Source organism: Rhinoraja longicauda, chromosome 2 (genome assembly GCF_053455715.1).
Source record: "Rhinoraja longicauda isolate Sanriku21f chromosome 2, sRhiLon1.1, whole genome shotgun sequence".
NCBI lineage: Eukaryota > Metazoa > Chordata > Chondrichthyes > Rajiformes > Arhynchobatidae > Rhinoraja > Rhinoraja longicauda.
The window spans coordinates 110,557,025-110,570,198 of record NC_135954.1 but is presented as its reverse complement, the minus strand read 5'-3'; the positions used below and the strand labels follow the sequence as shown (position 1 = coordinate 110,570,198).

General features: G+C 45.7%; 1 protein-coding gene across 3 annotated transcripts in view; it reads left to right on the top strand.

Moving 5' to 3' along the window:
• Nucleotides 1-13,174, top strand: part of hsf1 (heat shock transcription factor 1) — an 83,217-nt gene that overhangs the window by 39,672 nt on the left and 30,371 nt on the right. For all 3 annotated transcript variants that reach the window (XM_078429693.1, XM_078429702.1, XM_078429689.1), the window contains 2 exons: nt 8,330-8,391; nt 11,382-11,478. In XM_078429693.1, the coding sequence (XP_078285819.1) occupies nt 8,330-8,391; nt 11,382-11,478 (159 nt within the window). The remainder of the gene's footprint in view (nt 1-8,329; nt 8,392-11,381; nt 11,479-13,174) is intronic.

The following is a 13,174-nucleotide window of genomic DNA, read 5'->3' as shown; positions in this document are numbered from 1 at the left end:
CACAGCAATCCTGGCCTATTCCCTTTTATCGATCTTTACCTTCTTTATCTGCAAGTAGAAGGTAATTAGAAGAACCTACTCAATGACCAGCTCCTTCGTTTTGCTGACAATGAGGGAGACAACAATAACACCATGCTACTCATCTCTCGATCTCAGAGGGTAGTGCGTACATGGAACAAACTGCCCAAGCAAGTGGTAGACCCAGGTACTATAACAACATTTAAAAGACACTTGGACCGGTACATGGATAGGAAAGACTTAGAGGGATATGATCCTGGAACAAGCATTTGGGGCTAGCTCATTTGGGCAACTTGGTTGGCATGGCAAGTTAGCCAAAAGGCCTGTTTAGTTTAATTGAGAGATACAGCATAGAAACGGACCCTTTAGTCCACCATCGATCACCAATTCACACTAGGTTATCTCGGTATGCTTCGTTGTCACCTTCTTGATCTAACAATAATCTATTCTACATTTTCCTTGAGCCGCATCTCCTTTGATGCCTTATTTTCACACCCTACACTTCCTTATCTCTGTGACTCCCTCTCCGTCTGACGAAGGGTCTCAACCCAAAACGTGACCCATTCCTTCTATCCAGGGATGCTGCCTGTCCCGCTGCGTTATTCCAGCACTTTGTGTCCACCTATTCACACTAGTTCTATGTTATCCCACTTCCTCATCAAATCCCCACACATGAGGGGGAATTTTACAGAGGCCAAATAATGTACAAACCCTTTGGGGTGGGGAGGAAACCGGAGCACCCGGAGGAAACCCACGTGGTCTCAGAGAACGTGCAAACTCCACTCAGGCAGCACCCAAGGTCGGGATCAAACGCGGGTCTGTGGCTCTGAGGCAGCAACTCCATCACTGTGCTGCACTCTGTGCTCTATGATTCTATCTTTGATGTGCTTTGATCCATTCACAGCTGCACTAGAATCGCTTTATAGCTCAATCTCCAAGCACGACCTATTCCATTCTGTGTCGCTACCATAAAGCCTGATTCAATGAGTACAGCAGAGACTGCTGGCCACAGCAACAAATATAGATCCACTTAGAGGCCAACGTTGGAACACAACCACCTGCATACTCATGACATAGATAGACCTGAGTGATCCCACAACAAAATGGACCAATGAATTCAAAACTACAATATCCCTGCCATATGAAATCATGGACAATACTGGATCATTTTGCAAAATGACACAATTCCAAGAACATTCACATTTTGAATAATCTTCACCCAGACAGGAGTGCAGGAGGTGTGGTTAATAGTTTCAGTCAGACCCTTTTCACACAGAGGGTCGTGGGTATATGGAACAAGCTGCACGGGAAATGGTTGAGGCAGGTTGAATAACAACATTTAAAGGGTATTTGTACAGGTACATCGATAGCAAAGGTTTAGAGGGATATGGGCTAGGTGCAGGCAAATGAGACCAGCTTAAATGGGACGAGTTAGGCCAAAGGGCCTGTTTGCATACTGTATCTGTATAACACCATGAAGCTAAATGGCAAATTTCTTCAGTGGTCCACCTCATCAGAGGCTATTCTTCAATCATGTGACAGTAAGCTATGGCCTAGTGCCTGCGAAGGCCATACCAGAAAAAGCAAACACGAACGGGCCAGACAATGCCTTATCTGTATGGATCTGATCCAGAGCTATTAATACCGCGAGCCAAGCTGCTTCAGTGTAAGTAAACCATGTATATATGGGAAAGGTTTAGAGGGATATGGGGCAAACGCAGGCAAACGGGACTAGCTTAGATGGAGGATCTTGGTTGGCATGGATAAATTGGGCCGTTTCTGTGCTCTATGACTCTATATAGCACCTGCCCAACAAAGTGGAAATTTGCCAAATCATGTCCAGTCCACAAAGAGCTAATTTGGATAATTCTGTCTGAATAGTCTACCATTAATCATTAAAAAACAAATTAAATGTAAATTATAATGCTTATAACACTCCGGAAATCTGCCCGAGCATGCTCAGCTGAGGCTCCACGGGGACCATTACACTAAAGAAATCATTACAGTCTCAAAATAGTCACAACATGGGCAGGCAATTCTGCATGTGAAATGCAGCTCCATGTAAGAGCAGCTCATAGAGTGATACAGTGTGGAAGCAGGTTCTTCGGCCCAACTTGCCCACACCAACCAACGTGTCCCATCTACACTAGTCCCACCTGCCTGCGTTTGGCCCATATCCCTCTAAACCTGTCCTATCCATGTACTTGTCTAAATGTTTCTTAAACGTTGCCTTAGTCCCTTCCTCAACAACCTCCTCTGGCAGCTTATTCCATAAACCCACCACTTTTTGTGTGAAAAAGTTACCCCACAGATTCCTACTCCAAGGAATAGAGTCCCAGCCTGCTCAAACTCTTCATATAGCTCAGGCCCTTGAGTCCTGACAACATCCTCGTAAATCTTCTCTGTACCCTTTCTAGCTTAACAACATCTTTCCTATAACTTGGTGCCCAGATTGAACACAATACTCTAAATGCTACTTCACCAACATCTTATATAACTGCAACATGACCTCCCAGGTTCCAACATTTGCAGTCTTCGATGCCTCCATATAAGAGCAGTTCAGCTAACCCCACTTCCAAGAGCTCTGTAAATGCTTGAGTATAGAAGTCAGGAGGTCATATTACAGTTACCTAAGATGTTGGTGAGGTTGCATTTAAAGTATTGTGTTCAATTCACCATGAACTGGGCACAGAAACAGGCCCTTTGGTCCAACAGTGAGATAGGGGTTAAATGTGCACAACTGGGATCATGGTAGATGGGCATCTTGGTCGGCATGGACGATTTTAATTTAATTTATTGTCACGTGTACCGAGGCACAGTGAAAAGATTTTGTCGCATACTAACCAGCTATAATCAGGCAACTGAACAATCCTATCAACAACCAGAGAGCTGTCCTGAGCTACTATCTATCTCATTAGAGACCCTCAGACTGTCTTTAATCGGACTTTACTGGACTTTATCTTGTGCTAAACGTTATTCCCTTTGTCATGTATCTATACACTGTAGAATGGCCTACTTGTAATCATGTATAGTCTTTCCGCTGACTGGTTAGCACACAACTAAAGTGTTTCAATATACTTCGGTACACGTGACAATAAAGAAAAACTAAACGTATCCATGCCGACCAAGATGCCCACCTGTGCTAGTCCCATTTGTCCACATTTGACCAATACCTCACTAAACCTTTCCTTTCATGGTCGTGTCCAAATGTCTTTTTAAATGTTGTCTCAACTCTTTCAAAGGTAGACACAAATTGCTGGAGTAACTCAGAGGGTCAGACAGCATCTCTGGAGAGAAGGAATATGTGACATTTCGGGTCGAGACCCTTCCTCAGCTCTTTCATGTTGGCAATTCGTACCATATGTCCACCACCTTCTGAATGATAAACCAGCCCCTCGGGTTTATATTAAATCTTTCCCCTCTCATTTTAAACCTGTGTCCTCTAGTTCTTGATTTCCCAGCCCTGGGGAAAAGCATGTGTGCATTCACCTGAGTTGAATTGGTGAAGAGAGAGTGATTGCCTTGTAGAACTCTGATAAAGCTGGAGTAAAGCTTTGAATAAAGGATGCTTGTGTGTTTTGTTGTGGTTTGTAGTGGCAGGCAGGATAATGCCCGTATATTTATCCTGTGCATCGTTTTTTCATCTAATTTCAATTCATAGAAACATAGAAAATAGGTGCAGGAGCCATTCTCAAATATCGGATAATGCCACGGTTGGTGCCCATTTATACTGAGACCTGGGAATATTTGGGGTTTGAGATGAGAGGTAACAAGTAACAAAGGCCAGGTACTGACCACCCCATCAACAATGTTCGTCCAACTCCAACATTCAATAGCAATGCTATTTCTAATATCCCTGTTATAATTTGTAAAACTACCAATGATGAGAATCCAAACAGAACCAATCCTGGTATAAATTAAAGTCAGCAAATGATTGAGATTTTCAACTCTCAAAACATGTTGGGAATATGATGGAAAACTCACCATTGCCTTCCAACAACACTCCGAGGTCCTTGATTGCATCTCACCCACGATCCTGAGCATCCATTATGCACAATGACAGTTATTTGCAAGGAAAAGTCAACAACATCTTATAAACCTGTGACCTCGCCCACCATTAAAGCCAAAGGGAAGGGAGCAAAGAAACACTGCCTGCAGGTTATCCTTCAAGTGACTTGCAAGTATTCACCAGTCACCAGTTTATGAATTTAAAAGAGAGTTAGATAGAGCTCTAGGGGCTAGTGGAATCAAGGGATATGGGGAGAAAGCAGGCACAGGTTACTGATTGTGGATGATCAGCCATGATCACAATGAATGGCGGTGCTGGCTCGAAGAGCCAAATGGCCTCCTGCACTTAATTTTCAAACTTCACCGGGTCTAAATTTCATTGAATTGTACAATCACTTTCATTCTGACTGCAATAGTTCAAGATAGTGAATCAGAAGCAGCTCAGCGAGGGCAGTTGGGAATGGGCAATGAATGCCAGTGCTGTTTAATGACAAGAGAAGTGGGCAAAGATGACAGTGCAGTGAGGGGTTTGGTGCATTACTCAGCAAAGGACAATCAGTTAATGGAAATCAAGCAAACCATTTGCCTGTTAGGCTGGCAGGCAATGTAGCTTGTAGTTGACTGAATTTGCCATGTTGTAAGGTCATACGTGATAGGAGCAGAATTAGGCCATTTGGCCCATCAAGTCTGCTCTGCCATTCAATCATGGCTGATCTATCTCCCTCCTAACCCCATTCTCCTACTTTCTCCCCATAACCCCAGGCACCCGTACTAATCTTATCTATCTCGCCTTAAAAATATCCATTCACTTGGCCTCCACAGACTTCTGTTGCAAAGAATTCCACAGATTCACCACCCTCTGTCTAAAGAAATTCCTCCTCATCTCCTTCCTAAAGAAACGTCCTTTAATTCTGAGGCTATGACCTCTAGCCCTAGACTTTCTCATTAGTGGAAACACCTTTTCCACGTCCACTCATCCAAGCCTTTCACTATTCGGTAGGTTTCAATGAGGTCCCCCCTCATCCGTCAAACGATCATCGTATGTTAACCCACTCATTTCTGGGATAATTCTTGTAAACCTCCTCTGGACCCTCTCCAGCGCCAACACATCCCTCCTCAGATATGGTGCCCAAAATTGCGCACAATACTCCAAATAAATGTTCTACAGCATCTGAGGACCTGAGATTTGAATGGGCTGCCAACCACAGATAATGGAAGATAGACACAAAAAGCTGGAGTAACTCAGCGGGTCAGGCAGCATCTCTGGAGAGAAGGAATGGGTGACGTTTCGGGTCGAGAACCTTCTTCAGACTGGTTAGGGGTAAGGGAAGCGAGAGATAAAGACGGTGATGTGGAGAGATAAAGAACAATGAATGAAAGATATGCAAAAAAGTAATGATGATAAAGGAAACAGACCATTGTAAACTGTTTGTAGGGTGAAAATGAGAAGCTAGAGCAACTTGGGTGGGGGAGGGATAGAGAGAGAGAGAATGCCGGGGCTACCTGAAGTGAGAGAAATCAATATTCATACCACTGGGCTGTAAGCTGCCCAAGCGAAATATGAGATGCCGTTCCTCCAATTTGCGTTTAGCCTTACTCTGACAATGGAGAAGAACGAGAACAGAACGGTCTGTGTAGGAGTGGGAAGGAGAATTAAAGTGTCCAGCAACCGGGAGATCAGGTTGGTTCAGGTGGGCTGAGCGAAGGTGTTCCGCGAAACGATCGCCCAGTCTGCGTTTGGTCTCGCAGATGTATAAGAGTCCACAACTTGAACAGATAATTGAACCCAGTACATGCTTATTGTCATCACATGTGGTAGTCTCTTTGGTACATGAAGGCGCAGTGAGAATCTTGACAATTAAAATTACATTTTGTAATTGGACAAGAAAATTAGTGAGATATGGAGTGTGGGGGTTGGAGTTTATATTGGCCATTCCTCTTTGTCTTACTGATCGAGTTCTTAATCTCATGAGCTACTAGAAATGCTAGGCCAAGATCTGTCAATGTCCTTCAGGAAGCTGATGAAAGACTGGTGGGAGAGCCATTTCTTGTCCACTTCTGGGACATGGCTAGTGACTGTAATTAAGTTTGGAACTGGCTTTCTTGTCCCTACTTTGGATTGGATGTCCAGGTAAGTAAGATGGAGCTACATCAGTGCATTACAGCATGCACTGCTTTTCATGAACATGTTTGACAATATCTGGTTTAGAAGAGTCAGCAATTTCCAACCTGCGATGGGTAGGTTGGAGATGACTCAGGGATTGCTGCACATCAGGCTGGCTAATGTGGAAAATTGGATCAATCAAGGAATTGAGAGGCGAATTATTTCCTGTTGGTGGGGAAAAAAAGTGTTGCTGTATTTGCCAGACAGATGTCTAAGTGGAGGTTGATGTGCTTGTTGAACGTTGCATAGAGGTTGTTCCTGTTTAGAATATGGGACGCTACTTCTGTAAGGTGGATAATAGATTGGCTGTTTCATGTTTAAAACCAAATTGCTGACATTCACAAGAATATTGATGTAATGATTCAGTTGCCTGAAGTCATGGGACCAATACCTTGCTCTGGACCATCTGCTGGGTAATTTCATTAGCACTATTACTCTTGGGATTAAACTTTGCAACTGTGATAATGGAGGAGGCGATCAATTTAATCCTCCGACGTTTGTTTAAATTGTGTGGTGTTCAATAATAGAAACAAGTGAACCTTCTGCAACCTTCCTTTCCACTCATCTGAATGAGTGCCGCACCAGAAACACTGAAGCTTGGCAACCCGGGACAAAGCAACCTGCTTAATTGGCACCGCATCCTAAACACTGACGCCCCACCATTGTTTACTAACTAGCTAAAGTGGGCATCACCTACAAAATGCAGTGGAATAATTTTCCACAGCTTCAGCACCCTCACTGAAATCCACCAAGTGGATCCATAACAGCAGCAGGCGAATGACCTGCAAGTCCCTTCCAAGTCGTAAGCCATTCTGACTTGAAAATACGTCACTGCCGCTCCACGGTTACCGGATCTCCTTACAGAAACTCCCCCAACATGGACACTGCGGGCGCATCTTGCCATATGGTCTGCAGGGAGGTGGCTCGGGTGATTTTGCCTTGCAAGTAAGGTTAATATGGAGGAAAGCAACCCACTCTGTGGGGCCGTGCATTTTTATGTAGGGAGTGGGACACCTGGGATTGAGAAAAGGGCTGTTTGTTGGGACAGAGAGGCTGTGATGGTGAGTTTGCCACTGAAAAACCGGAACTAGGCCAGATTATCGTCATAGTTGTTAGTGGGGTTGCCAACTGTCCTGTATTAGCCGGATGATCAGTGGAGGGAGATGTACTATAATGAACACCAACAGCCAGTTACTAACACTTAATATGGAAGGCCCCAGTGCCAGCAGATTGCTCTGAACTGCAGGTGGCTTGCCCTCATCTAGGGTTGCCAACTGTCCTGTATTTTGGGCTAAATTGGTTTGTTCCGTATGGGACCGCCCTTGTCCTGTATTAGGCCCAGGGGGGCGCTGTAGGCCCGGATGCTGTAGGCCCGGATGCTGTAGGCCCGGATGCTGTAGGCCCGGATGCTGTAGGCCTGGACGCTGTAGGTCCGGACGCTGTAGGTCCGGACACTGTAGGTCCGGACAGTGTAGGTCCGGACAGTGTAGTCCTGGACACTGTAGGGCCGGACACTGTAGGCTCGGGGGCCGCTGTAGGCCCGGACAGTATAGGTCCGGAGGACCGGGCGCCGCCTAACGGAGGTTGCGTAGTAACCCGCCTCCCGGCCCAGGCGGCCGCCATTGGTGGAGCGGGAGCACGTGGAGACCGGCTGGGTGAGGTCACATGGAGCGTGGGGTGGTGTTGTCACCTTATCCATTATTTGGGAGTGAGATGGTTGGCAACCCTAGTTGTCAGTCACCTGAGACATCTTTGTTGAACAGTTGTAAACTTTTGCACTGATTATTTTTCACTCAACATGAATGGCTAGTTGTAAGTGAGACAGTTATTAGGCTCTGGCTGGGCAAGGTGGCGGTGAATTGTGAATGAATGGGTGTGGAGTAGCATCGGGTAATTTTCTTCTTTTCAGGTAGAGTGGGTGTTGGGTAGCTGTAAATCAGTCAAACTTCATACATGCATCGAGTCCACCAGATGACCACGTGTGTAGATCTGCGAATGAAGGAGAAGGTGGGATTGGAGCTGAGGGAGGAGATGGGTCTGTGTGAGCATCGGGATTCTTTTGAGTCTGTGGCTATGAATTGGATTGGTGCTTATTTTTGCACAGAATCGTGACTTTTTGTTTTGTTTTTCTTTTTGCAGCTAATTCAGTTTCTCATTTCCCTTGTGCAGACCAACAGAGTCATCGGTGTGAAGAGGAAAATGTGAGTCTGAGCTCATTGGTGTGACAGGAACAAAATTAGTGTCTTTCGTTCATTGTGTGATCAGCAGCTTAATGGCCAGGGGAGAGCAGTATTGATGCATTAACGTGCCTGCCAGATCATAACAAATCACTCTTTTTCAGTAAGAAAAGTATTATTTCCTTCACTTAGATCCCCACCTGGTTCTTGCAGATGAAACGTTCCTATTTCAAAACACTTCTTAATTATGCAACGTCTATTAAATCACTGCCTCCGCGAGCCAGCCTATTTTCTGCAGCCCTGGGGGGTCAGCATTCTTGCCACAGAGGTTTGTCTCGAGACTCTGGCCTCCAGTGATAAATAAATGCTGCACAGTTTGTATATTTAAACTCGCCGGGTGTTTTGTTTTGTGCTGTTGGTTACTTCCTTGGCAACATGTTTGCTTGTTGAGCTTGCATCTCAGAGCATTTCATGCGCCTGCCTCCACATGTGCTACTGCATGCCCGTGTGCAGGATTCCCCCTGAGATCCCGCTGTGGTTGAAGGAACAGAGCAGCTGCAGTCAGTGAGGGCTACACACACACACAGGCAGCTGCTTCTCTCACTGCCCTCATAGTTGCGGGCCCATGTCAGTTGCAAAAACAATATGAGAGAAGCTGGGTTAATGAAGTTAGGACGCAGAATTCAATAGTTCAACGGTACTTTATTGTCAAAACGTCCTCTGTGTGCCTGGGTCCTGGACTTTCTCACCGCCAGGCCCCAAGTGGTCAGGATGGGGGAACACACATCTAGCCCCCTCACCCTGTGAACACAGGATCCCCCCAGGGTTGCGTCCTTAGCCCCCTACTGTACTCCCTGTACACACATGACTGTGTGGCCAAGTTCAACTCAAACTCCATCATCAAGTTTGCTGATGACACTGTGGTGGTGGGCCGGATCTCTGACAATGATGAGAAGGCCTACCGGGAGGAGGTGGCTGATCTGGCACTCTGGTGTCGGAACAACAGCCTCCTCTTGAATGTCAAAAAAACTAAGGAGCTGATTGTGGACTTTAGAAGGGCTCAACATCCAAGGACGTACACGCCACTGGAGATAAATGGGTCTACTGTGGATAGGGTGAGCAGCTTTAAATACCTGGGAGTCCACATCAAAGAGGATCTGACATGGACAACACACATTGTCGCACTGGTGGGTAAGGCAAGGCAGCGCCTTTACCACCTCAGACAGCTGAGGAAATTCAGAGTGTCTCTGGGGATCCTTCAATGCTTCTACTCTGGGGCTGTAGAGAGCATCCTGTCCGGCAACATCACAGTCTGGTTTGGGAACAGCTCTGCCCAGGACAGGAAGGCCCTGCAGAGTGTAGTGCGTTCGGCAGAATGCACCATGGGAACTGCACTCGCCCCCCTGCAGGACCTATACATCAGGACGTGCAGATCCAGAGCAAGCAAGATTATGAGGGACCCCTACCACCCCAGCAATGGACTGTCCCAGCTGCTACGGTCAGGCAAACGCCTCCGCTGTCACGCTGTGAAAACGGAGAGGATGAGACGGAGTTTCTTCCCACAGGCCATCAGGACTGTTAACTATTATAACTCCAGGGACTCTTTTTTTTTTTCTGTATTAATTTTAATTTATATGCTGTAATTGTAATTTTTTTTGCACAATCCGCAGGCATTGCCACTTTCATTTCACTGCGCATCTTGTATGTGTATGTGACAAATAAACTTGACTTGACTTGAGATGCTGTTTTTTTAAATTATGCAAAGTGCTGGAGTAACTCAGCCAGTCAAGCAGCATTTCTGGAGAACCTGGAAAGGTGACACTTCGGGTCTGAAGAGTCCCGACCCGAAATGTCACCTATCTATGTTCTCCAGAGATGCAGCCTGACACACAGAGTTACTCCAGCACTCTGCATACTTTATTATCACATGTATCTAAGTACCTAAATCTTTTTTTGCATACAGTTCAGTGCCAGTCCCGCTATACATTAGGCACAATCATACTAAGTATAAGAGTGTAAGACACACTGAGTCAGTACAAACGAGTTGCCACGTTGCAAGCGCCATCTTATATCCTTCAAGTCCAAAGTTTTTTAAAAATGTTTGGCCATAAGGGCTCGTTGTCCTGGCAGAGGCACAGGATTGGAGTTGCAGGGTTCATTGGGGTTGCAGTGGTGCGATGCGTCGGCCCTCCACCACGGTTCTGCTGCTGTGTGCCGCTGCAGGTCCCGACCATTCCGTGTGCTTGGCTTCTTGGAGCAGCGCTTGATCTAATTGTATTAAAACAGTACTGCACAGAAACAGGCCCTTCAGCTCAAGATGTCCGAGTTAACTAAGATACTAATTTAAACTAATCCCATCTGTCTGCACCTGGTCTATATCTCCGTCCAGTGCCCGTTCGTGTGCCTGTCTAAATGTTTCTTAAATGTTGCTATCACATCTTCTCTACCACCTCCTCGACAGATAAATTGAGCCTTTTGGGCTGATTAACTTTCCCTATTTAATCAACTGGGTCAACCGGTAAACCTATGCCACGGCAATTTTGCTATCTTTTCCACGTTCAGTCACAGCCTTCTTTTCAGGGGTGAAAATGTCAAAAGACTGGGGGGCATAGCTTTAAGGTGAGAGGGGGAAAGTTTAAAGAAGATGGGGCACATTTTTACACAGAGGGTGATGGGTGCCTGGAACGTGCTGCCAGGGGTAGTGGAGACAGTTATATTAGTTACATTTGAGGCTTTTAGATGGGCACATGGATATGCAGGGAATAAAGGGACATGGATCCTGTTCGGCACAGACATTGTGGGCTAAAGGGTCTGTTTCTGTGCTGTACTGTTCTATGTTCAAAGCCAATGCACAGAATAATTTTTACAATGTTATCATTGTTATGGTTAAGTCAGCAACTATATTTTAATTTAGTTTGAGCTGAATGTCACTATTAATGTTTTCCTGCATGTAAGTGGTATGTTTGAATCTCAAATATTAATTTCTGGGTTTTTTTCTTTTTGCTCTCTTCCAGGCCTCTGATGTTAAATGATAGTAGTTCCGCGCATTCCATGCCAAAGTACAGTCGCCCATACTCCTTGGAATCCTTGCAGGAACCAGCAGTACTGACAGTACGTAGTTACAGTCTAGTTCTTTATCACCTGTACCGAGGTACAATCAAAAGCTTTTGTGTTGCGTGCTATCCAGTCAGTGGAAAGGCAATATGTGATTACAATCAAGCCATTTGAATTGAATTGGATACATTTTATTAGCCAAGTATGTACACATACAAGGAATTTGCCTTGGTGTTTTGCTCGCAAGTAACAACACGATATACAGTAGACAGTTAAAAATAAAACATTATAATTTAAACATGTGAAGAATTAAATAAAGTACCAGTGCACAAGGAGGCTACAGACTTTTGGCTGTTGAGTGGAGTTACTGCTCGTGGAAAAAAGCTGTTTTTTTGTCTGGCTGTGGCGGCTTTGACAGTCCGGAGTCGCCTTCCAGAGGGAAGTGTTTCAAAGAGTTTGTGGTCAGGGTGAGAGGGGTCAGAGATGATCTTACCCGCTCGCTTCCTGGCCCTTGCAGTGTACAGTTTGTCGATGGGGGGAAGATTGTAGCCACTAACCTTCTCGACTGATGCAGCGTATAGATACACGATAAGGGAATAACGTTTAGTGCAAAATAAATTTTAGTGGAAGGTAAAGCCAACAAAGTCCGGTCAAGGATAGTCCGAGGGACATCAGAGGTAGATAGTAGTTCAGCACTGCTCTCTGGTTATGGTAGGATGATTCAGTTGCCCGATAACAGCTGGGAATAAACTGTCCCTGAATCTGGAGGTGTGCGTTTTCACACTTCTATACCTTTGGCCTGATGGGAGAGGGGAGAAGAGGGAGTGGCCAGGGTGCGATTCGTCTTCGTAATTTAGCATCTTAATGGACACTTAGTTAATGCAGAACTTTCATGCAGTATTGCCCACAGCAAATTGTGGCTCCACACAAGCTGGTGATAAAATTGGACATTGGAGACATGAAAGGCCACAAAGTGCTGGAGTAACTTAACAAAGGTATCACAAAATGCTGGAGTAACTCAGCAGGTCAGGCAGCATCTCAGGAGAGAAGGAATGGGTGACGTTTCGGGTTGAGACCCTTCTTCAGACTGATGTCAGGGGAGGGGGCGGGACAAAGAAAGGATGTAGTGGGAGATAGGAAGATAGAGGGAGAACTGGGAAGAGGGAGGGGAAAGAGAGGGACAGAGGAGCTATCTAAAGTTAGAGAAATCAATGTTCACATTGCTGGGGTGTAAGATGCCCAAGCGAAATATGAGGTGCTGTTCCTCCAATTTGCGGTGGGCAGAAAGGTCAGACTGGGAGTGGGAAGGGGAGTTGAACTGCTCAGCCACCGGGAGATCAGGTTGGTTAAGGCGGACTGAGCAAAGGTGTTGAGCGAAACGATCGGCGAGTCTGCGTTTGGTCTCGCCAATGTAGAGAAGTTGATATCTGGAACAGCGGATACAATAGATGAGGTTGGAGGAGGTGCAGGTGAACCTCTGCCTCACCTAAAAAGACTGTTTGGGTCCTTGGATGGAGTCGAGGGGGGACGTAAAGGGAAAGGTGGTTAATGTCACGCCGGCACCGGGTAACTCAACAGGTCAGGCAACATCTCTGGAGAACATGGAGTGATGTTTTGGGTCGTGACCCATCTTCAAACTCCAGAAATGTTGCCTGACCTGCTGATTACCTCCAGCAATTTGTGTCCTTTTTAAGGCATCTGCAGTTCTTTGTTTCTATGCAGATACAAAAGTGAGTGTTCCTTGATCTGATCT